Raw genomic sequence first — 20,855 nt, 5'->3', positions numbered from 1 at the left:
GGACTTTTGGAAGTCATGACAAGAAACATAAAACGAGTGAGACTCATAACTGACAGCCACTATTGTGCCCAAGCTCTCATGGAAGATCTGACCATCTGGGAAGAGAATGGTTACGAGAGCGCAAAAGGGAAACCTATTGCACATAGTGAGCTATGGAAAAAGATAGCCGAGATAAGGTTATACCTGAACATTGATGTTGTCCACCAGAGAGCCCACGTCAAGGAGGGGGCTCACTGGAAAGGTAATGATGAAGTTGACCGATACGTCCAAGAGAGAAAAGTTGTAGTTGTAGGAGCAACAAGCTGGGACAAGACCCCGCGTGGAAGAGTGGTCCCAGAAGAGTTCGTGAGGGAAGTGGTTACGGCCGTACATGAAGCGCTAGGCCACGGAGGCCCTTTGCCCACACGAAAAGAGTTGGAAAAGTTGGAACTTTGGATTCCCGACAAGAAAATCCGCGAAGTTCTACGCGACTGCGTACCATGTAACCAATACAACGCAGGACGACGAGGACAGCGGGCGGATGGACTGACAATCAAGAGCACTGTTCCCTGGGGATCAATCTGCATGGACGTAGCAGGACCCATGGGAGTAAACGGCACTAAAGGTGAGAAGTACCTTATTGTGCTTGTGGACTCAATGTCAGGACACTTTGGCGTGAACGCAGTGAGAAAAGCTAACGCCAATAGTGTCATAAAAACCCTGAATGAGGGATGCAAATGGCTTGGCATACCAAAGGAACTAAGAACAGACAATGGGACTCATTTCAAGAACGCTCAAGTGGACAAATGGTGTCAAAAGTGGGGAGTGACAAGGATCTACTCGCCCCCTTACACACCACAAGCCAACGGCGTTGCTGAAAGGACCATTGGCCTAGTCAAGAATTGGCTAGGAAAAAATGCAAATGGAAAAGAATGGAGTGAAAAATTGGTGGAACTGGGCGTCAACCTGAACGGGAGAAGTCGAACTGATAGACCCTCCCCTTCGGAAGAATTGAACCAACGGCCTTTCGTTGCCCAAGAGGCGGGGCGAACGTCAGATATAAAGACTCAACCAGCAAGAAAATGCCCATTTCGTGTTGGACAGCGAGTCTGGATCAAGTCCCGAGAAGCGCCAAGCCATCTTGCAGTAAAAGCTAAGTATGACCGAACTGACATTGTTGAAGAAATATTAGACAGAAATACAGTGCGTCTAAAGAAGCGAGGAATTCAAGGAGTGGAGCAGCTCAAACCACTATCAGCTGATTCAGCTCCAACCAAGAGTAACTAAAACAAAAGAAGAATGGCATCAGAATTTGTACCACCCTATGTCCGCATTGCCGCGGTCAGAGGAGCGGTCGTCACACGAAGAACCGCAGGAGGAATTTATGTTGGAAGAGCGCTCATGAATTTGAGCAATGCCAAGAAAGGATATCTGCTGAAGGATGCAGATGAACACTTCGAATGGACACTGGATCAAGAAGCCTGTGTCATTTGCCTGAGACCAAACGCCCTGCGCACTCTGTTCTCCGGAGCCAGCTACTTGAAGCCAACGGATCTTGAGTTGAGCCCGGAGGAGCAGATTGAAGCGGAGGGAGGCTATGGCCTGGAAGGAAGAATCTCTCCGGCCAAAGTATTAGACTCATATGTTTGTGAGCTATGCAGAATGAATCCACTACCAAGGATCAAGTTCTTCGCTCAGTGGAGCCTGGATCTCAGCAAAGCTGACCCTACTGACGGGAAGTGCCGTTGTGTGTGGGACGGCTTTGAGGTGAGATTCTGTGACCAGTGCTTGGAAAACATAACGGCAGGAAAACTTGTCCAACTGAATGAAGCAACTGGAGGAGAACTGACAAGAGCAGTAACCCCGCTGATTCCGTTGCCACCTCTCCTTACATACGGGGTGGGCAACAGCCAGTGGAGTAAACAGTTGGAGGTGCTGATAGCCCAGAATTGGCCTGAAGCTCCTTCTTCTGTCCCGGCGTGGCTCCGACGACTGGTGGAGCCTGTATCAAGTGTGATGTATGTGGAAAGCTACGGAGAAGATCCACAAATCAACAAAGTGAGGAGAAAATTGGAAAACGCAACACAAGGCCTGTGGACACTGACAACCTGGGCTAGACTGTTGAAAGAAATGATTCACTCCGGAGCGACCCAGGAATGGGAAGATGGACCAAAAGCACCCGAAGAGATCATTGGAGCGGACAGTGCACTTCACACCTATGTCACTGCCCTAGATCTCACAGAAAAAGAATTGCAGTACAAGAAGAAGGTAATTTGTTACCATCTGGCGCCGTACACCAGCAGTGGAAGCAGGACACCCAGAGAAGAAGAATTTGGAAAACTCTGGTACCGACCATGTCCTGGGAGAATACGACACCCGGAACAAGCCGTCATAATCAAAATCGCTTTCCAAGTCACGATGATACCTTATGATGGGATCTATGCCTTGGCCATAAAGCTGGGGGTGGGGACCGCGGAAAATTACCTAGAAAAACCAATAAGTGGAAATTCAGCGGAATCCGGTGAAGAAACTGAAACAGCGGATGAAGAGATAAATGATGACAAAGCAGAAGAATCCAAAAAAGGGCAGTCCCCAGAAGAGGAGGAACCAACTGAGGCTCCGCCCCCCAAGCTTAAAAAGCCCAGCCTGACCGACAAGCTTCCAATCTTGACTAGACATCTGAGCAAAGAGTCAGCAGAGAAGGAACTCTCCAGGCTGTGGAAGAGACCGTCAACCAAGACCGAGGGAACCGAGAACCGCCTGGCCATACTTGGTGAAGCATGCAGCCGGCAATTGGAACCCAAAACGACCTCAGTGGAGGGAGAAACAACAGAAACAGAGCAATGATCCATGGTGCGCTCTACAAGGATCATGACTACGTGCATATTGACCACACGACTGAAACGGACAAAGAGAAGAAGAAACTGGAAAACAAAGTTTTGATACAATCTATTGGAGAAGAGAAGGCGAAAATATACACAAATTACCATGCTTTGAATGACTTGATAAGAGAACGTGCAGGTAAGAAATTTCCTTTTATGCTTAGAGGACGCCTGGACTACTCACATTCATGCATCGGTAAGATGTCTCATAATTATCTCATTGAAACCGACATCACTTTCCGCAACGGAGATTACTCCGAACCCAAGAAAACCAAAGAACAGCTGCAGGAGGACTGGGGCTCAATGCCAAATCTGTTTAGCAACCCGCAGTGGTGCTATGCGGAAGCAATACTCAAGTATCCTACGCCTCGACAAGGAACTGAGCTTTGGAGAACAAAATTCCCCCCTGGATTGCCTTGGGTGCTGAATGCCCACCAGGATGAGGACATACTTGTCAGATGGGGACCAAACTACTATGATAATGTACAACCGCCTTACATCGAGATCTCCAGGACCACCAAGGAGGACAAAGAACTCCTGTGGACAAACGATAGAGCCATGTTTTTGGAAACCAAGAAAAGAGAAGCTGAAGAAGCAGTTGGGACCTACAACAACTTCAAACAAGTGCTGATTGTGAAAGTTGTAGGAGAAGACTTCTGCCGAGACAACCCACCGACTTTTTCATGCTTAAGAAACCATGAGTCCAGCAGAAACTCTTATTGGAAATTGACCTCACTGTTGGATGAATGGAGGCAACCTGTGTACGAAGAATTGATACAGGTATTGCAAATAAGACCAATTAGAGCTTGGAGCAGAGAGGAACACAAGAACCGCGCAGCGGGAGTTAAGGAACTGCCAGGAGAAGGGCGGGACCAAGAGGTTGAAGGCCCCTCCCCCAAACCAGGCGTGGTCCAAGTCACTGCGTGGAAGTGGGCGATGGCTGAAGACTACAAGAGGATTAGAGGAGCGAAGGGTCAGAAGTGGCAGACATCCAGCAAGAGAGCATCGAAGAAGACCTCTTGGAGAGCGGTCTCCACTTAGAAGACCCCATGGACAACGAACCAGAACCGGGCTCCTACCTCCACCAAACATCCCCGCAATTGATTTATGCCAACATTGAACCGATATACAAGAACACAGAACTCCTCAACGATCCAAGCTCTCCTCAAAGTGATGCACCTGAAGACCCATCTAAAGTGGTGCACCACTATGAGGAACCAGTGGTTGTAAGCCAACAACCACAGTCAATGGAAGAAATAGAATTGGTGCCTATTGAAGAAGCTGAACCTCCGATGATATCTACCCAGGATTTCAGCCCCAGCAGAGGCTTCCCTTTATACAAGCCATCCATCTTGCCTTTGGATGAGATACCTTGGGAAAAATATGTTTGCCGAATACTGTTTACTTGTTGTACGATAATCTTAGTAGCAGTATGGCTCAACTGCTGGTTCGGTGACATACGAAGCTGCAGAAAAATTGTCAAGCCTGACCCGCTAGAAATGACAAAATTCGAATATGGAACAAGCAAAGAATACAACCAGACCTGTTGGAAAACCAGAAGCAAGAAAATCAAGATACAATGGACGTACCCCTACCCACTAATTGATTCTGGAGGGCTCGAAGGACTTATCAGAAAAGTTAAAGACGATTTGAAACCCAGAGTCAAGACAGGGATTGAACTCCTGAAGAATGCAACAACGTTTCGAGACCACAAAGAAGACTTTGAATTCACAGTCCATGATGTGTGGATGCTTGCTGGAAAATTGGACACTCTAGCTGAAATCATTTTGTTGATAAAGAAAGAAACTAGGTTAGTTAGAAGAAATTGGATTAAAATAGGGAATGAAACAGGAAAATGGCACTATTCGTCATATTGCTCTCCCTTGCCCGGGCGTGATGACGGAGAATGGATCGAGGGGACCAATTGGGTAAGAGACTCTCCAAAACCTAATAACACTTGTATTGATTTCCGCCCTAAGTGGGAACCTTGTTGGAGTTGTTTGAAATTAAATTGTGTGCCTGAAAAATTGTTAACCACTCCGGCACCAGTCCCCGCTAACCGTCATGCGCCGTTTAGAGCTAGAAATAAGAAAAGATTGGGGAGATCTATAAAAGTTCTGGCTAAACACAAACTTGACATAACAAAGCATCAGGTAACAAATGTATGTCTTTTGGCACAAAAACTTTCAAAGTGTTATTGGAATGTTGGCAGTAAATGTACTGAACAATTCCAGGTTTTAGTAGCCACAAGCATTTCTAACCCTGAATTTGAGGTAGCAAACCTCTGGGTAGACTCCCCCATCCAACCAATAACTAAAGTAGATTATGAACATTGGTTGAATGTGTCTCTCCCCTGGCTATGGGAGAAAAGACTTGACCTCTGGTATGAATATAGAACCACCCAAGGCTCTCACCATTTTTTCAAAACGCCTCAGAACATGTGGGTTCAGCGACTCCCAAACCCAGATGATCTGATGTCTGTACCACAAAATGATTTTAACAAAATTGATAAATGCGTAGCAGATAGAATCTACGACGCTCTGCACCAACAACAATGGTCTGTAGGGAACTCACCAAGGTGCCCCCTATACGAAGTTCAAAAGCTAATTTCGGTGCAATGGTTATATAATTGTTCTGGCCTAAAAACCAACAAAACTGTGAAGGGAATCTTACAGCAATGGAAAGAATTCCACACCAGAGATCTCACAAGAACATGGTGGGGTTTTTGGAAAACTGAAATGAAACAATATGTAATGCCTTGCCTAAATGTGTCGACCAACTACTGGGTCAAGTATCAGTATGTTGCAACTGTCTACTCCAAAGAACAGGACATTTGGCCCTCGTACACTCCGTACTTGTATGCCACTCCTAGACCTTGGAGGATGATTTGTAACAAAGAAAAGACTCAATGTTCAGTTACTTTGGCCCGACGACCTTGCAACACTTGGCCCCAGTGGAAAGATTATTGTCAAGAGAACTTTCCTGATGACGGTTCTACTGACGATGAAGGAGCCTTTTGGACAAAGCAGTCCGACGGGACATGGAAACGCAATCGACACGGAAATGAGACTTTCTGCCAGAAATGGATGAAAGACTACCAACTGTTCATCGCAAGACATCAGACAGCACCCTCCAGATACAGGCCTAATCAACCTCATCCCCTTCGCCAAATCATTGAAGGACACGCGCTCAGAAGGAGCCTGTGCTGGGGACAGGAAGTGATTGGCTACGACTGGGTGGGCCCGAATAAGATCTACAACAACGGGACTTGTCACTCCCCCGCTGAACACTGGCTGCAGTGTGGCAGCGGCACTGACCTCCATGATTGCGCATGGTACGAAGTGGTTGGCCTGGCCTTTGTCAAAACCACCAAGGCAGCCATTAGAACCAGCGTTGAGATTGTGGGGGAAGGGATGTCTGCTGTTGGAGATTGGATGGCTGAAGCAATTGGGGGACTGTGGAGATGGATTCTGCTGGCGATCGGAATCATCGCCGTTGCAGGATGTATCTACCTCATCACCAAGGGCGGAGTCCAGCGATTCATCTCACCGAGGGGACGACCCAAGACAACCTCCGATGACGCAAAAGCCAGCCCACGAAATGAAACCGCGCCCGAGGGGTGGAGCCAAACTGCCTATAAGAGCCGCGGCTCAGCGGCACGCTAGTCACTTGGTCTCTCGGGTCCAAGCTGAGCACTCAAAGGTGGAAAGGTAACCTTGCTGAACCATGGCAAACAATCTTAATGATACTACTTACGGACGACCTGGCACCGTCACTGAAGTAAGTAATGAAATTGAATTTTGGATAATTTTTGCTATTTGGATAGGATATAGCTGCACTGGCTATTGGGATTGGCGACAATTTACTCGACCTTTAATTCTAATTGTTTCTATATCCAAAGTTTTGGTATTAAGGCTGCTGTTCCGTACTTACACGTATGGCATGGGCCTTTTTCTTGTGTACATGCATGGGCGAGTGAAAATCAACCTCAACACAGCTGTGGGGATAGCGGAAACTGTCCTGCTGCTCTGCTGGCTGGTGTTAGACGTTGTGTCTGCCTTTTTCTTCCCTCTAGTCTACGGGGCTACTATTCTTGAAGGTGTGCTAGCCATGGCTCTGGCTTTGTATGTTATGGGCCTGGTGACACGGCTTAAGTGCCGCACCAGCTCCAGCCAAGTCTGGGTTATACGCACAGTCAAGCTAGTACTATGGGGCATAGTATGGGGAATAATCTCCCTGTTACTATGGCTTGGTATAGTTAGTCAATTGGTTTTAATAGCCTGGTTCTTTACTTATTCTGCATTTTTTACCCTTCCACCTCGGAATGCCAATCATGATGATAATTTGCCTAGACTTCATACATACACGCCCCAAACACCCACATCACCAAGACGCACTCACACTGATCCACCACATGCACCCATACCACAACAGCACCCTTACACTGATACTCCACCGGCTATACCAAATTATACCGGACACAACCTTTCCAATTCTACTTCTTATGTTGCTAGAATCGCGCTCCCTAGTCCTCACCAGTCTCTGGAGATTATATCACCAGTGATTGCTGGACGACCTGGAGCTCCCGAGTAATACAGTTCTTCTGTATCTCGGTCGAAGCGAGCGGCAAAAAAGGGCAACCAAAAAATGTACAAAAAAATTAAGGAAGCTCCTGCCGAATAGGAGCAATTCGGTTTTTTGATCTTGTGGTTATGAAAATTATAGGTGAGCCTCCCTTCCTGTCTCCTGTGCGGGACCGAACGAGTGTGCTTCGCCTGGGTCGTGGGGAAGTCCTTCATGGGTTCCTGTTGCTTCCCTCCACCCTACTGTTCAGGGCCAAACTGGTTCCTGCCTGATGGTGTCTATATCAGAAATGATGCATGTCTGCTTTCAGAGCTTCGGCTGTCCCTGGAAGGATTTACAGGGCTGATATTCGGAGCCAAACTGGTTAAGATGACCCGAGGCAGTTCACGTTTGCCTCCATCTCTTGTCCGGGATGGAAGTACTGCGCTCGGTTATGTTCATTCTTTGACTCATTTAACTTGGCGTTTTCCTGATTCCAGTCGCTGTATTACCTCTCACCTTAACAGTGGTCTTTGTGTCGCTACAAGCCCTAGAAGGATGCCCAAGCCGAGTCCTCCGGTGGCTGACGCCGGGGTCCCTGAGTCGGCTCCCGCTGTTACCACTGAGGTCCCCTTGAGCATCCCAGTGCAACCTAAGAGCCCGGTAATTGTACCGGTCTCGCCTATGTGGTCAGGAGCAACCTCCCCTCCGACCCTGTCACCCCAGGTTCGCTCGCCCATGGTGTGCGATTGCGGAGACCTTAATGATGGGGATACCCATGGGGATTCGGAGGAGGACGTTGTGGATGATGATGACCTGGCTCCCCCCACTGATGCCCCTCCTCGAGCTGACTCGCCCCTGCTATCTCTGCATGCTGCATTGCATGTATCCACATTGGCTATGATGACTGACTTTCCGCAGTCATCCAACACTGGGGTTGAGGATCTGCTCGACGAGATTAGGCGGGAACATCAGTTGGACTACGACTTCTGAGGGTTCTCCGGGATGGCCATGCCAAGGCTGCCTGGTACTGAATCCAAGGAGGGGGTGTCATGTGATGAGGGCAATGGCGACACATAGTGGTGAACGCAGGTAGTGCAGCGATGTGATGGAATAATGCGCCATGTTGATGTAACATTGAGCCAAATTGATGTAAAATTACCATGTAAATTATTGGCTTAAGATACCAGTCAGAATTGACCTCGACTGGAATAAAACAAGTAAATGAATAAATATAATATAAATATAAATATATTATAAATAAATATATCATAAACAGCAGACACCAAATCATCTCTGAAGACAACCAACATTAAAGAAGTCCATGAAGTCAACTCACAATGTAGACGCATTGTGAGGCCATAAGATCAAAGCAAGCTTTTAGCAATAAGTCATGCTCAATATTACTCTGTAACTGCCATTGGAAAAAGTGTCAGTTGATCACAAATGTTAAGACCTATGTTCATGTTTATTCTGTAAATGTGCACATATGATATGTTATTGCCTTTTTTAGCCTGATTTGAAATATGCAACTTGTTATTGCCATTTTAAACTGTATCTTTGATCAAGATACAGCTGAATCATATTGGAATGTTCGTGTGTTCAAGTGGAAAGTTACTAAACGGCCAGCACAGACACTGAGCTGCCAGGTCAGCATACCAAAAGAGGAACAAATGCCCATGTATGCTTATTTTTGGTGGAAAGGCTGCTGCCTGGCCTTGAGTTGATATTAGTCATGTCCAATCGTTCGATTAAAAGTGCTCAAAGTGTCACAGTGACACTTTCACTTCCTCCATTTAAGGCTAAGATCGTTCATTAAGGCTAAGATCGTTCAAAGTCCTCCATTTAAGGTTAAGATCGTTCAAAGTATGTTCCATTACGCGTACATCGAGTCATGGGATCGAGGTCCTATAAAAAGGCCAACACCCAAAACTCGTAGCTTCCTTTTTGCCTTTGCCTGCCAAAAGCGTGAGGATCCTCTCCAGGCTTCGGGTGTAAACCACCAAGTCGGAGTAGGACTCTGTCACTCTCAGAATTGGACACTTTTTAAATTCTTGCGACGTTGTTAGCCTTCGGAGGATTTCAAGCAGCAAACCGGTAAGGAAGTCATTCTAAATTATAAATCCATCCGATAGCCCAACTAATAATGTCATTAATTCGCAATGTAGGAGGATTGAAACTGATCACTTTGATCCTCTTTCAAAATTGGTATTAGACTTTTTAGAAACTTTCCACTCCTTTCATTATGTTTTAAAATCTTTATTTCATTATACTTGTTTTTGTGCATGGTTTTTCATAGCCTTGGACGAAGTTTTATCTTAATCATTTATTAGCTGAAAGACAAAATGTATTGAATGTGTTTTTGTGTATTATGTATTAAGAGGGCATGGTAGGCCCAGCCATGTACTTTTTGATACTGTGAATAATTATTCGCTTTGCTTTCGCTAAATAAATACTTCAAAATTTCATTCTTTATTCTATCTCTGTCATTTTTATAGACCAAAATTAGAGAACCTCCTAGTCTTTTGTAAGTGAAATAATTATATTGCCTTTACATCGGCAGTGCCATTCTTGATTAAAGTTTAGTTACTCAGAGTTGGTTGAAGTTAAAACAAACGTACCCGAGTGGTCGTATAAGACTGCTAAACCCTATTCTGGTCTTAACAAGTGCAAATGATCTTTTAGAGTGAGGAGCAGCCATATATAATTTGCGTATTTTTTCTACCTTCTCGTCTCAACGGTTACTCGACGAGTCGGCGGATTAAAGTAAGATGGGTAGACGCTTAAAAACTTAAAGGCTGTGAGCACCAGAACGTATCCTCCTCGACACCGGCTTACGCAGATGTCCGTCGCCTGGCGATGCAGCGTTAGAGCTGTGCTGGACTAACGGGACGTCTTAACCCTTTAATTGGAGAGTCGGTCAGGACTGTTAGTTGTCCTCAGATAGCTGACAGGACTGCGGTAAGAGCAGATCAGTCAAGCCAAACAAAGCACAAATGAATGAATTGTTAAAGGATAAACTAAATCAGTTCCAAAACATCATTATGTTGGGTGCGGCCCTGTATTAGTTGATCCACGGACCGGTACAAAGCCGCAGGCCCGCGGTTGGGGACCTCTAATCTACACGACATGCTGCTGCGAGAGTTGAGAGTGAGGTGGCGCACATCACTCATGCCCTCTGCTCTGTGTTGAAAAAGAAATGTGGCTGAAATGTGGTGAATGTGACTGATAATGCCCCTGATATGCTCGCAGGTACACAGATCAACAACCTGGCACACATTTCATGCTTTGTCCATACTCCCTATTTGCTCACTTCAAAAGGTTTATTTTCATATCTTGTTTATCATAAACGCACTGAGAAATATTTTTCATTTGCGCAAAAGTTTTTCATATATTTTGGTACTGTAAAATGACAATGTATCTTGTTCTACCTATTTTATTATACATATGCATTATCATTTTATTTTATGCTACAAAAGCTATACAAAAACGTTTCCGGAGCGAACCGTAGACTCAAAAATCAGAATCTCATTGAATTGTGAGATTCTCACCTCTAATTAAAATGTCTTATTCGATACAATTATGAAATTCAATGTATTTTTGTGGAAACAAACAACCCAAATCCACACAAGACACATCCATAACTCTGTTCAGGATGACAAGTTGGAGCCTATCTCCACCTGATTCTGGGAAAAGTCTGGACAACATCCTGGATTGGTTTCCAGTCAGTTGCAAGGTGATTGTGAACAGCCCATTAAGTGAGAATATACCAAATATCACAACTTCTGCAGTGAGCAATGTAAAGCATTGTACTAAAGAACAATGATTTATATAATGTTGACATAACAGCCACCTTTAGATTCACAGATATCACAGATGCCTGTTTCGACTTTTTTTTATTAATCAACTGTGACCATGTGTTTTATTTCATCCCTCACTAATCAGTTTCTATTTTACAATTTTGCACCCTCCTCCTCCATCACTTCATTTCAGTCATTAACTACTATGCCCCGCCTCTTTTGGTTGATCTGGTCATTTTTGCAATCAGTGCCCCCAGCTTTCTCAGCTTTTCATCCCTTCTGTCCACTGCCGCTGTCTGTCTTAACCCACTTTCAAGAGCAAACAATAGACACAATGGGGAGCGAGCCCCTGAGGCAGCGGGAGGGGATGTCAATCGCAGGACTAGTGAAACTATCAAAAGACTGCTCCCCACAGAGAGAGGGAGAAGGGGGGAGAGAAGGGAGACACAGAGTGAGAGATGCCTGGTACCCATCTGCTTAGGTGCTGAAAGGAAAGAAGGGGGTTGTAAGAGATGGTGACAGACGACCCTGAGTGAATGAGATTGTCATCTGCGCAAAGGATGATGATGATACATACTATTCAGCCGCTCATGTCCCCACCTCAATACGTTGAATGTTATCCCTAAAAGGAGCTTTTAATATCCGCAATGTTGGTGCATACAGAAAAAAAGTACAGATAGAATTACAAGAAGCCAGAACTTATTTTGTTGTATTGTATCTTCTGCCACCTAATGAAAGAGCATGTCATTCTTTTGTCTGTCACTACACAAACATAACTAGTATAGATAGATGAACAAAAGTATAACCATCATTGATTAATATCAATATATTGTGATACAAATTAACAGACTGCGTCTTGCAATACGACATTCAGTTTCCAACATATCGCATATCGTTTTTGAAACGCCATATTTTCATAATATTTCTTTTTTTTTTTTTAATCAATCCGCTCCAGAGTGACTTTCGTGTCATGGTTTTTGTCACTTTATGAATTGTGTTTCACATGTAGCTCATTCCAAGCGCTTCAACAACAGGGCATTAAATGTTAACAGTACATGACCTTTTGAGTGAGGCCATGTTCCAAAGCAAAAGTGGCGGCAGGGGAGGACAGCAAACAGCAGAAAAAGAAAACTTCATGATACGAGGACGACATTTCCTTCATTTCTGTCGTTGTAGTTATATCTTGGGGTTCCTTTTCCTGATCAGGTCCGTAGTAAGAGCCTGTATGCGTTCCAGACAAGTGCAATAATATCCGAATCCTACTACTCCTCAACGAGCAGCCATATTAACCAGCAGTAGAATCTCATGCCACGTTTAATTCAACTGGGAATTTTGAGATTTTTGTTTTGTTTTATTTCATTTTGTTTCTTTGATATGCTAAGTAATTTTCCTAATATGAAGAAAAAAAACTGTACAGAAGCAACCGTATTTGGAGGTTTTACCGTATTTCATCAATTAACACAATAGATTTCTACCTGTTTTTTGTCATATTTTTATTGCCAACACAAGTGATGTCACGATCTGTTTGTTTACGGTTGAAGAGCAAAAATGGCAGAAAAATAAGAAGGTTACAAAGTGGAGCGCAATAAGAGACATGTATGGCAAAGTGCTACTTTTGTTTTTCTGCCATATCAGTGCCATCTGAAAAAGTATTCTCATGCTGGGGACAGATTAACACAGTCATGGGCATGCTTGAAATAAAAAAAATATGGATATGCTGCTTTTGTTGAAAAAGAATGTTTAACATGTGCTCAATCATAGATGTCGAAGATGTGTGGCTTCTGAAAAAGAATACATTTGTCTGTTCTAATAATATCCTTCTGTTTTTTCCAGTCAGTGTTAATAAAGTACAGTGGACCCCCATTTACCACGTCCCTGCATTACATTTTTTTCACCTCATGACATGGCCCGCAACGTTTTTTTGTACCCTCTTTATGCCATTTCTTTCGCATTACTACGCATTCAACATGACAGTCCGTGTGCGCGGCACATCCAATATGGCGGTCATTGTGCGCTCATACGCCTATACACGCATCGCCGCTTACGTCACTACAATGCTGGTCTGCTATTGGTCAGCGTCACAACATCTAAAGATACTGGTCTACTATTGGTCTGCGTCACAGGGTGATGAAGATGCTGGTCTGTTATTGGTCAGCGCGCGGGGTCACAAAATGGCTGCCTAAAGACTTGATCACGTTTGAGAGTGCTTTCAGTATGGTATTTATTTTGCATTGTAGTGCTCAATTCAAACTTTAATTGGTTAGACATGGGTCCAAGATTGCCAGTGATGTTAAAGAGAGAAGTAAGAAGATGATTCATATGGAAACGAAGCTGGAGATAATCAAGAAATAGGAAGAAGGCTAAAATGGCCTAGCCTAGGCTACCCTCACTAAGGAATATGGCCATAACAAGCCTGTCTCATCGCTCAAAGGTATTTTTTTTTTTTTTTTTTTTTTATTTATGTTATTTAATTGTATACATGTACAGTAAGTATTCCCAACTACGGACCTCTTTCCAACGGAAATTCACGAACCCGGAAAAAAAACGGATCCATTAAATTTCCAATGATTATATAGAATATATATATATATATATATATATATATATATATATATATATATATATATATATATATATATATATATATATATATATAAAAAATACATATATATATATATAAAGGATTTTCAGTCTTTAATGGTTGAGAGCACGTTTGGCTTTAGTCAAGACGGATACACTGTTAACCAGTTTGTATTTTTGTGACTTCCAGCATTGTCTTTTTATGCATTTACCCTTCTATTGATTTAACTGTTAAGTGTTAATTTTGATCAATAAAGCAATGGTGTTTTGTCAGAGAGGGATTCAGCCAGCAAAGAAGCAACTCTTTGTTTTCTGGTTATGGCAGTTCTTCATAATGAAAAATGACTTTTGTTAGTGAGAGGCTACCACTAACCAGCAAGCTGTAGTCCTTTATCTCCTGAAATAAATGTTGGTGTGACAGATGGGATATATGGAGGGAACAAGCCTTTAGGTATCAATCTCCGGCACAAGTTTCAAGCTTAACAATGGAGCTGAAATCTTACAGCTATGTCCAGAAATTCTGTCTGTTTAGGGTGACTATGAAGCTACTTTGAAGCCTCATTGAGAAAAACCCAAAACCCAACCAAAAACCCAAAACATCAGGTTACAGTAAACTTTTCTATTCCCATATAACTGCACTGCGCTCCTGTGATATGGAACAAACAAAAATGCATTACTTGTTCCAGCATACAGTAGCAGGAGCTATTGGGTAAGAGGATGGTGCTAAACAAAAAAAGATAACCATGATGATGATCATATCAAGCAATCATATCATACAAACACAATGAAAAGCAAAAACATTGCATTATGAGTGTAAGCCTAAACCACCTAAGGAAGTCATTGAAAGCCTTGCAAATGTCATAAATTGTCTGCTAACAGACTCAGAGAAAGCTTTTCCCCCAATTAACACTCAAAATAACAACAGAACAGGACCCCTGAAAACAACAACAATTTATTCAATTATGGTTATTGTTTAGTGCATATTTATTTAACCCCTGGGTGTTCAGAGATTTTTCACAAACCTGGCCTTATTATCCCCAACTTGGACTGATTTTAAAAGGGTCTTAACACTGTCAAATACACATATAGTTTTATCTTTCAACCCCTCAAAATTTTCAGTGGCATCAGTTCTATCCATACAATTATATATTTACACATGTTCACCCACGCACGCACACACACACACACACACACACACACACACACACACACACACACGCACACACGAATGCTCCCTCACGCACACACACCCACACACACCTATTCCATGGCTGTACATTTTTGTAGGGGGAAAAACAAAACATTAACAGCTATTCAGTGCTGCAGAATTTGCAGACAGGAATATCCAGATATTCTGTTATGTGTTGCATGAAATAAAGTTCTTCCCTGCAGCAAAATAATAGCTTTCCTGCAACATGTGGTTCTTGGATCGGTCTCTTGCCAAGTACAAGTCCCACAATGAATAGCAAGAACTTTGCATTAAAAGTATCAGGCTAAGCCATCCAAGTCATTGAAGGGCTTGCAAATGTCATAAATTGTCTGCTCCCAGTGATTTTGGGGTCCCAACACAAAAAATGTTACTGCTCCCTGTTGCCGTTGAAAGGATTAACGCAAATATTTGTATAGTGAGCCCCCCTGTTACAAGATGAATCCGTTCCGCGGTTGGGTTTGTAAGGCAAATTCACCGTATTATAGGCAATTCAAACCTATGTTAAATAGCTGATGCGTTTAGAACCTCAGGTTAAAAGATCAAAATTGTACAAACATATAAAAAATTTTAACCAAAATAGTATAGTAAGTGCTACGTACATATAATATACTGTACATGTATAAAATCAGAAAACATCATAAAAATTTTTTTTAGAAAGGATTTATTTGGCTTTGTGTGGCACTTGTTATGCCCATATTCCCTAGTAAGGTTAGCCTAGGCTTGGCTATCTTCGTATTTCTTGATTATCTCCAGCTTCGTTTCGATATAAATCATTTTCTTACTTCTCTCTTTAACATCACTAGCAATCTTGGGACCCATAACTAACCCTTTCAAGTTTGAATTAAGCAGTAAAATGCAATATAAATACAGTTTTGTAACTACTCACGATAAAACAAAGCTTTACCATACCGCCATTTTGAAATGAGTGAGGCCGACCAATAGCAGCCCAGCATCTCCATGAGGAGAGGTTGACCAATAGCAGACCAGCATTGTTGTGACCCGCTGCACGGAGGCAGTTAATCAACAGAACAGAAAATAAGTGTAATTACCTAAAAAAAACCTGCAGATGGAGGCAAGACAACACAAATACAGCCAACCCCCTAGAGTCATGACTGTTGTTTTTGTCACAAAGCAGGAAAAATACCTTAAGGAGGGGCCGAAAAACCCCATTATTCCACATTGCAACATGAAAAAAAACGTAAGCCAGGGACACCGTAACATGGGGGTCCACTGTCTAATTTTGAATGGCAGTAAATGAGCCCAACATGGGCTAAATATGACATCTACAAGGTGTACCTCTTGACCTTCCATTTTCAAGCATTTAGAAGGGACAGCAGGATGCTATATTGAAAGTCGACATATTCTGACATCCATTGCAATATTTTAGCGTCCTAGTATTTTTTGTGTGCTTCTCCTTTGATATCACACATCAAAGACATCTGAAAGCCCGAGTTGGGTCAAAATTTCCCCTAGGGGTTAATATGGACCAATCAGAATGGCGCTCCCAAATTCATTGTATACATGCTGTACAATGACTACAAAAACATTCTATTCTAATCTATTCTATTCTATTCCTTATTTTGCTGATGCTGCATGCATTAAGTCCATAATGGTTTTATTTTTTACATAGGAAACACCAAGCACTAACTAACAAGCACCAAATTAAAAAGACAGATGTGGTGTCAAACAGTCAGTCATGTTAAGCAAAGCTGCTTTTTTCACTGGCCTTATTATATCCGAAAAGGTCAATGTGTCATATACTGTATGTCCTTGATTTGCATTGTAGAGGAGCAGTTTGAGTGCGTTAGCGCTCTAGTGCTGCACAATGACTGTATATCTATTAGTCTAGTAAAAAGTACTCTTTTCGTGGTATAATGAAAAATGAGTAACATTTTAAAAAAGGAAATTGCTGTATTGTATGATAATGCCAACCAACATGCGACTTATTTTTGATACACTCACACAACAAAGAGCCATATGACATCATTCTTGTAGATCCTGAATACACAAACCTTGAAACACAGTATATCAGGACATACAAAGGAGATGAGACAAGAATCACATATATTTTCTACTGACATTTGCATAGCAGCTTTTGACCAAACAAGATGCTTTGTCTCAGAGGAATTGATTTTAATCGAAACTATGGGGCAGCTCAATTTAGGGACCAAATCATTTTTGGGACTTTTGTCAGTGTGCATCAATTGAACAGAGTTCTGACCTTTGTCTACTGCTCGGATTTCCTCCTGGCTTCTTTGTTTCCAGATATTGACACTAAAATCAGGATCCCACCCAGTAAGCTTGAACCGACATTTATAGACCTACAGGAAGAGAACTTGAAATAATTTGATGTTACTGATCTCAAAACACCAAATATGTTACATAAAGCTAATGGAAAAAATACACTCAATACATTCATCAACTAAGACAATCAACATATTTTTAAATGTATGAAAAAATGTTTCATGATAAAACTGTTGCCTTTCAGCTGACATATACTCCAGTTACTCGCAACTCTGAGGACAAGCGATAGGCTATAGATATTGGATAAATTAAAGAGAGTAAAGAAGATTTATAAATGTCACGTAAAATGACCATTGGATCACCAAAAAAATAACATGAGAAACTGTTTTGTAATTTGTTTGATTCCATTATTTTATCTAGTTTTCACGAAAGTGGCCTACTGCATTTCAAGTCTTTTGTGATTTTTTAATTGCTGTCCTCAAAGCCCTCAAAGTTACTTTATTTTTTAAAATCAGAAATCTCTTAAAGCGATGGTTCTCAAAGTGGGGGCCGCGGACCATCGGGAGTCCGTAGCCGGACTGCAGTGGGTACGTGAAATAATTTGAGTGTTTTAGAACTGATTTAGTTTGTCTTTTAACAGTTGCAGATTTGTGCCTTGTTTGTCTTAGTCTTTGTTTTTAGCGTCGCCTCTGGCCACTGTTGAAAGTGCTTCTTGTTGTGGGGAAAGACGGTATGCAAATTCTTTGCATTGTTAATCATACTTGTTTGTATCTAATTAACGTTATGTTTAGAAAGCAATATCATCTGTAATTAAGTTTATGATTGATTTAAATCTATGCAGCTTGTGTACATTTAGGGAGATTTTTGAATATGGGACTTACCTGAGTTATGTTTGCTGTGCTCTTGTATTTACAGTTTTACATTATAAATGAGTGAGAGCTGTACTACTGACACAACTAAATTAGAGAAGAGTTACACTCATTTGGTTTTGGCTGCCTGTCTACCTAGATAAAAGTCATTGGAACATCGAGGAAGGACAGTACATTGGTTTATTCATCAAAAAATATATATTTGCGTTCAATTCATTTCATTTGATATTAAATTGTGAAAGTATTCATGACTCTTCAATAAAGCAATCAATTCAACCAGTTTCATATACTTTTAAAAGTATAATATTTTTTAAATTCGTCAAAATGCATTTTATTCCTACAATTGCTTGCGAACAAGCCGATGAAGCTTGCTGTTTTTGTTTATTAATTGGCAGCAACCTTTTTTTTGGGGGATTGGGGGTGACCCAGTTTGTTATCAGGAGCTAAAGCGTAATTGTATTTTATAATGCTGTTTATGACGAAATAATTGGCAGCAACCTTTTGGGGGGAAAATTCACCCGTTTTATTATAAGGAGGGGTGTAATTTGCTGTTTTGATTTTCTAAACATCAGTGAAGCTGAAAAGTAACAATTACACTTGTCCAAATGAATATGCCACTGAATAAAAAGAGCACGTCTTAAATTATTCTTTTGTTTTGTTTCCGCAAACATTTGCAATAGGAGTCCTTTCTAAAAGGGGTCCCTGACAGGAAAATGTTTGCGAACCCCTGTCTGAAAGAATACATTCATACAACAATGAGATCCGTATGATTCTCTGGGGCGACCCCTGATGGGATAAACCGCAAGTTGCAACAACAAGTCAACGTCCCCGCACAAATACATTCAATACGCGCACCTTCTCAACAGCTCTCTGCTGCTCTCACCTGGACAACTGAAAGTAGCTGAGAAATATTGTTGACTATTTGTAAAAGCAGATAAAAATAGAAATTGTATGTGAAATATTTTGGAAAATTGAAAGTGTAATTGTCACACTGAAAACAACGTGTATATAGCAAATGCCAACTGATCTATTTGCAATCCACCTTTTTTTTTTTTTTTTTGGTATGCATGAAAATCAATGTATTCCTCTCAGTGGTGGTCTCAGTGGAGACTGTTGCCTGGAGCAGCAGCAGACTCCAGAATGCTTCCCAGCCTCTCTCCAGCCCTATGATCTCTTCATATTCTACTTATCCTCAACACCTGGCAGCCAGCCAGCGCTGTACCATTAGCCTCCTCCAATGCTCCCCTCCCCACTGTAATAGGCTACATGATTAGCCATTTGAAATATGGTTGACCAAGTACAAAGAAAAAAATAGGAAATACTGTAGGCTACATACAAAAAAATGCATTTATACTTTTGAAGGCAAGACTGTGGTGGTTTGGGCTTGAATGATTTCAAGGACAGGGTGCCACATTAATTACTGGAATTACCCAAATAGGAGACACGCTTTTTTTTTTTTTTAAATGCAGGTCAAACGTATGGGTGCATCTTATAAACAGTAAGTTACAAATTGATCAGTCAGTTTTGACGCACAGATGTGTATTTTTATATCAGATATCAGATAATGGGACGAGCAGGACGGGGCACCAACTGTTAGCCACTGTGCCTGTTGTAGCTTACATTAGCTAAGTTTTATGATATTATTTTCAATAGAAGAAGCAAGCAGACTGAACCAACGTCCAAGTCCATCCTTGTTCACAGTTCACACAAAGGACTATTACTAAAACGGAGAGGATCATGTAAAGGTTATGATGTCTCCAGCTGATTCAATTGAGAGTGCACCAGGTAGAGAACATGGAAAGGTATTCCATTTGACTCGTTGATTAATTGCGGTCTTTTGGCATATAAACACACAATCGAAAATTTGGTGAATCACGGCTGCTGCTTAACTTTGGGTTAATTATGATCAAATGAATGCAAGGAAAGGGGAAAACAACTACACGCATTCATCATTACACTGGCAAGGCATCCAATGACCGCTCAGAATGTGGGAAATCTGAAACAAGCTCAACTTAACGCGCAACAAATTTATAACTTACGGGTATGAATACAGGAAAATAAGAAGGGTTTACAAAAGATGAGAGTTATTCTATATTTTTGAAATGTTGCCATGACATGTTGACAAGTGTTGGTGCGTTTTATACAAGGTAACTTAGAAAATCTACAGCATATGTTCTTGATGGCCTCCATTTAGCTCCATGCGTTTTCTTGAGGCGCAGCACGAAGTTGTCCAGACCATCTACCCGTCGCTCATGAGCAAGTTCTGGTTCCAGCAAGACGGAGCAAGTTCTCACATCTCAAACCTGTCCCGAGATTTGCTGAAAGAGAACTTCGGAGGCCGAGTGATCAATCTCAATACTGATTTTGAGTGGGCACCCCATAGCCCGGACCTAAGCCCCGCAGATTTTTTTCTTTGGGGCTATCTTAAGGACAGAGTCTACGCAGGGAAACCCAGAACCATCACGGAACTCAAGAAAGCCATCAGGGAGGAGACGAGAGCCATTACCAATTCAGTCTGTAAGAACGTCATGGACAACTTCGTGCTGCGCCTCAAGAAATGCACGGAGCTAAATGGAGGCCATCTAGAACATATGCTGTAGAACGGAGAAAAAAAGGCCAAAGACCCTAGTGTTTTGATGTGATGTTTTGAATATAAGAAACCAGTTATGACCAAAGTTTTCATTTCATTTCATTCGGACAAAACACTAACAAATGGGGTCTAATTAGA

At 42.1% G+C, this 20,855-nt stretch overlaps 2 protein-coding genes across 2 annotated transcripts in view; one reads left to right on the top strand and one right to left on the bottom strand.

Moving 5' to 3' along the window:
- nfasca (neurofascin homolog (chicken) a) overlaps positions 1-20,855 on the bottom strand; it is a 183,522-nt gene that overhangs the window by 157,487 nt on the left and 5,180 nt on the right. The window lies entirely within an intron of this gene.
- On the top strand, positions 3,911-7,070 carry LOC148417661 (uncharacterized). The gene is made up of 2 exons (XM_088422761.1): positions 3,911-4,789; positions 5,297-7,070. The coding sequence occupies exons 1-2, from the start codon at positions 3,911-3,913 to the stop codon at positions 6,524-6,526; spliced, it is 2,109 nt and encodes a 702-aa protein (XP_088278887.1). The 3' UTR covers positions 6,527-7,070.

This window comes from Hippichthys cyanospilos, chromosome 9 (genome assembly GCF_059441005.1).
Source record: "Hippichthys cyanospilos isolate Australia breed blue-spotted pipefish chromosome 9, RoL_Hcya_1.0, whole genome shotgun sequence".
In the NCBI taxonomy this organism is placed as follows: domain Eukaryota; kingdom Metazoa; phylum Chordata; class Actinopteri; order Syngnathiformes; family Syngnathidae; genus Hippichthys; species Hippichthys cyanospilos.
The sequence above is the reverse complement of the archived record's forward strand: the minus strand, read 5'-3'. Positions and strand labels throughout refer to the sequence as shown.

Coding starts and splice junctions, on each gene's coding strand:
- LOC148417661 (XM_088422761.1), top strand. CDS start 3,911: ATGGACAACGAACCAGAACCGGGCTCCTACCTCCACCAAACATCCCCG. Junction 4,790..5,296: donor GGATCGAGGGGACCAATTGG/GTAAGAGACTCT, acceptor AAAACGCCTCAG/AACATGTGGGTTCAGCGACT.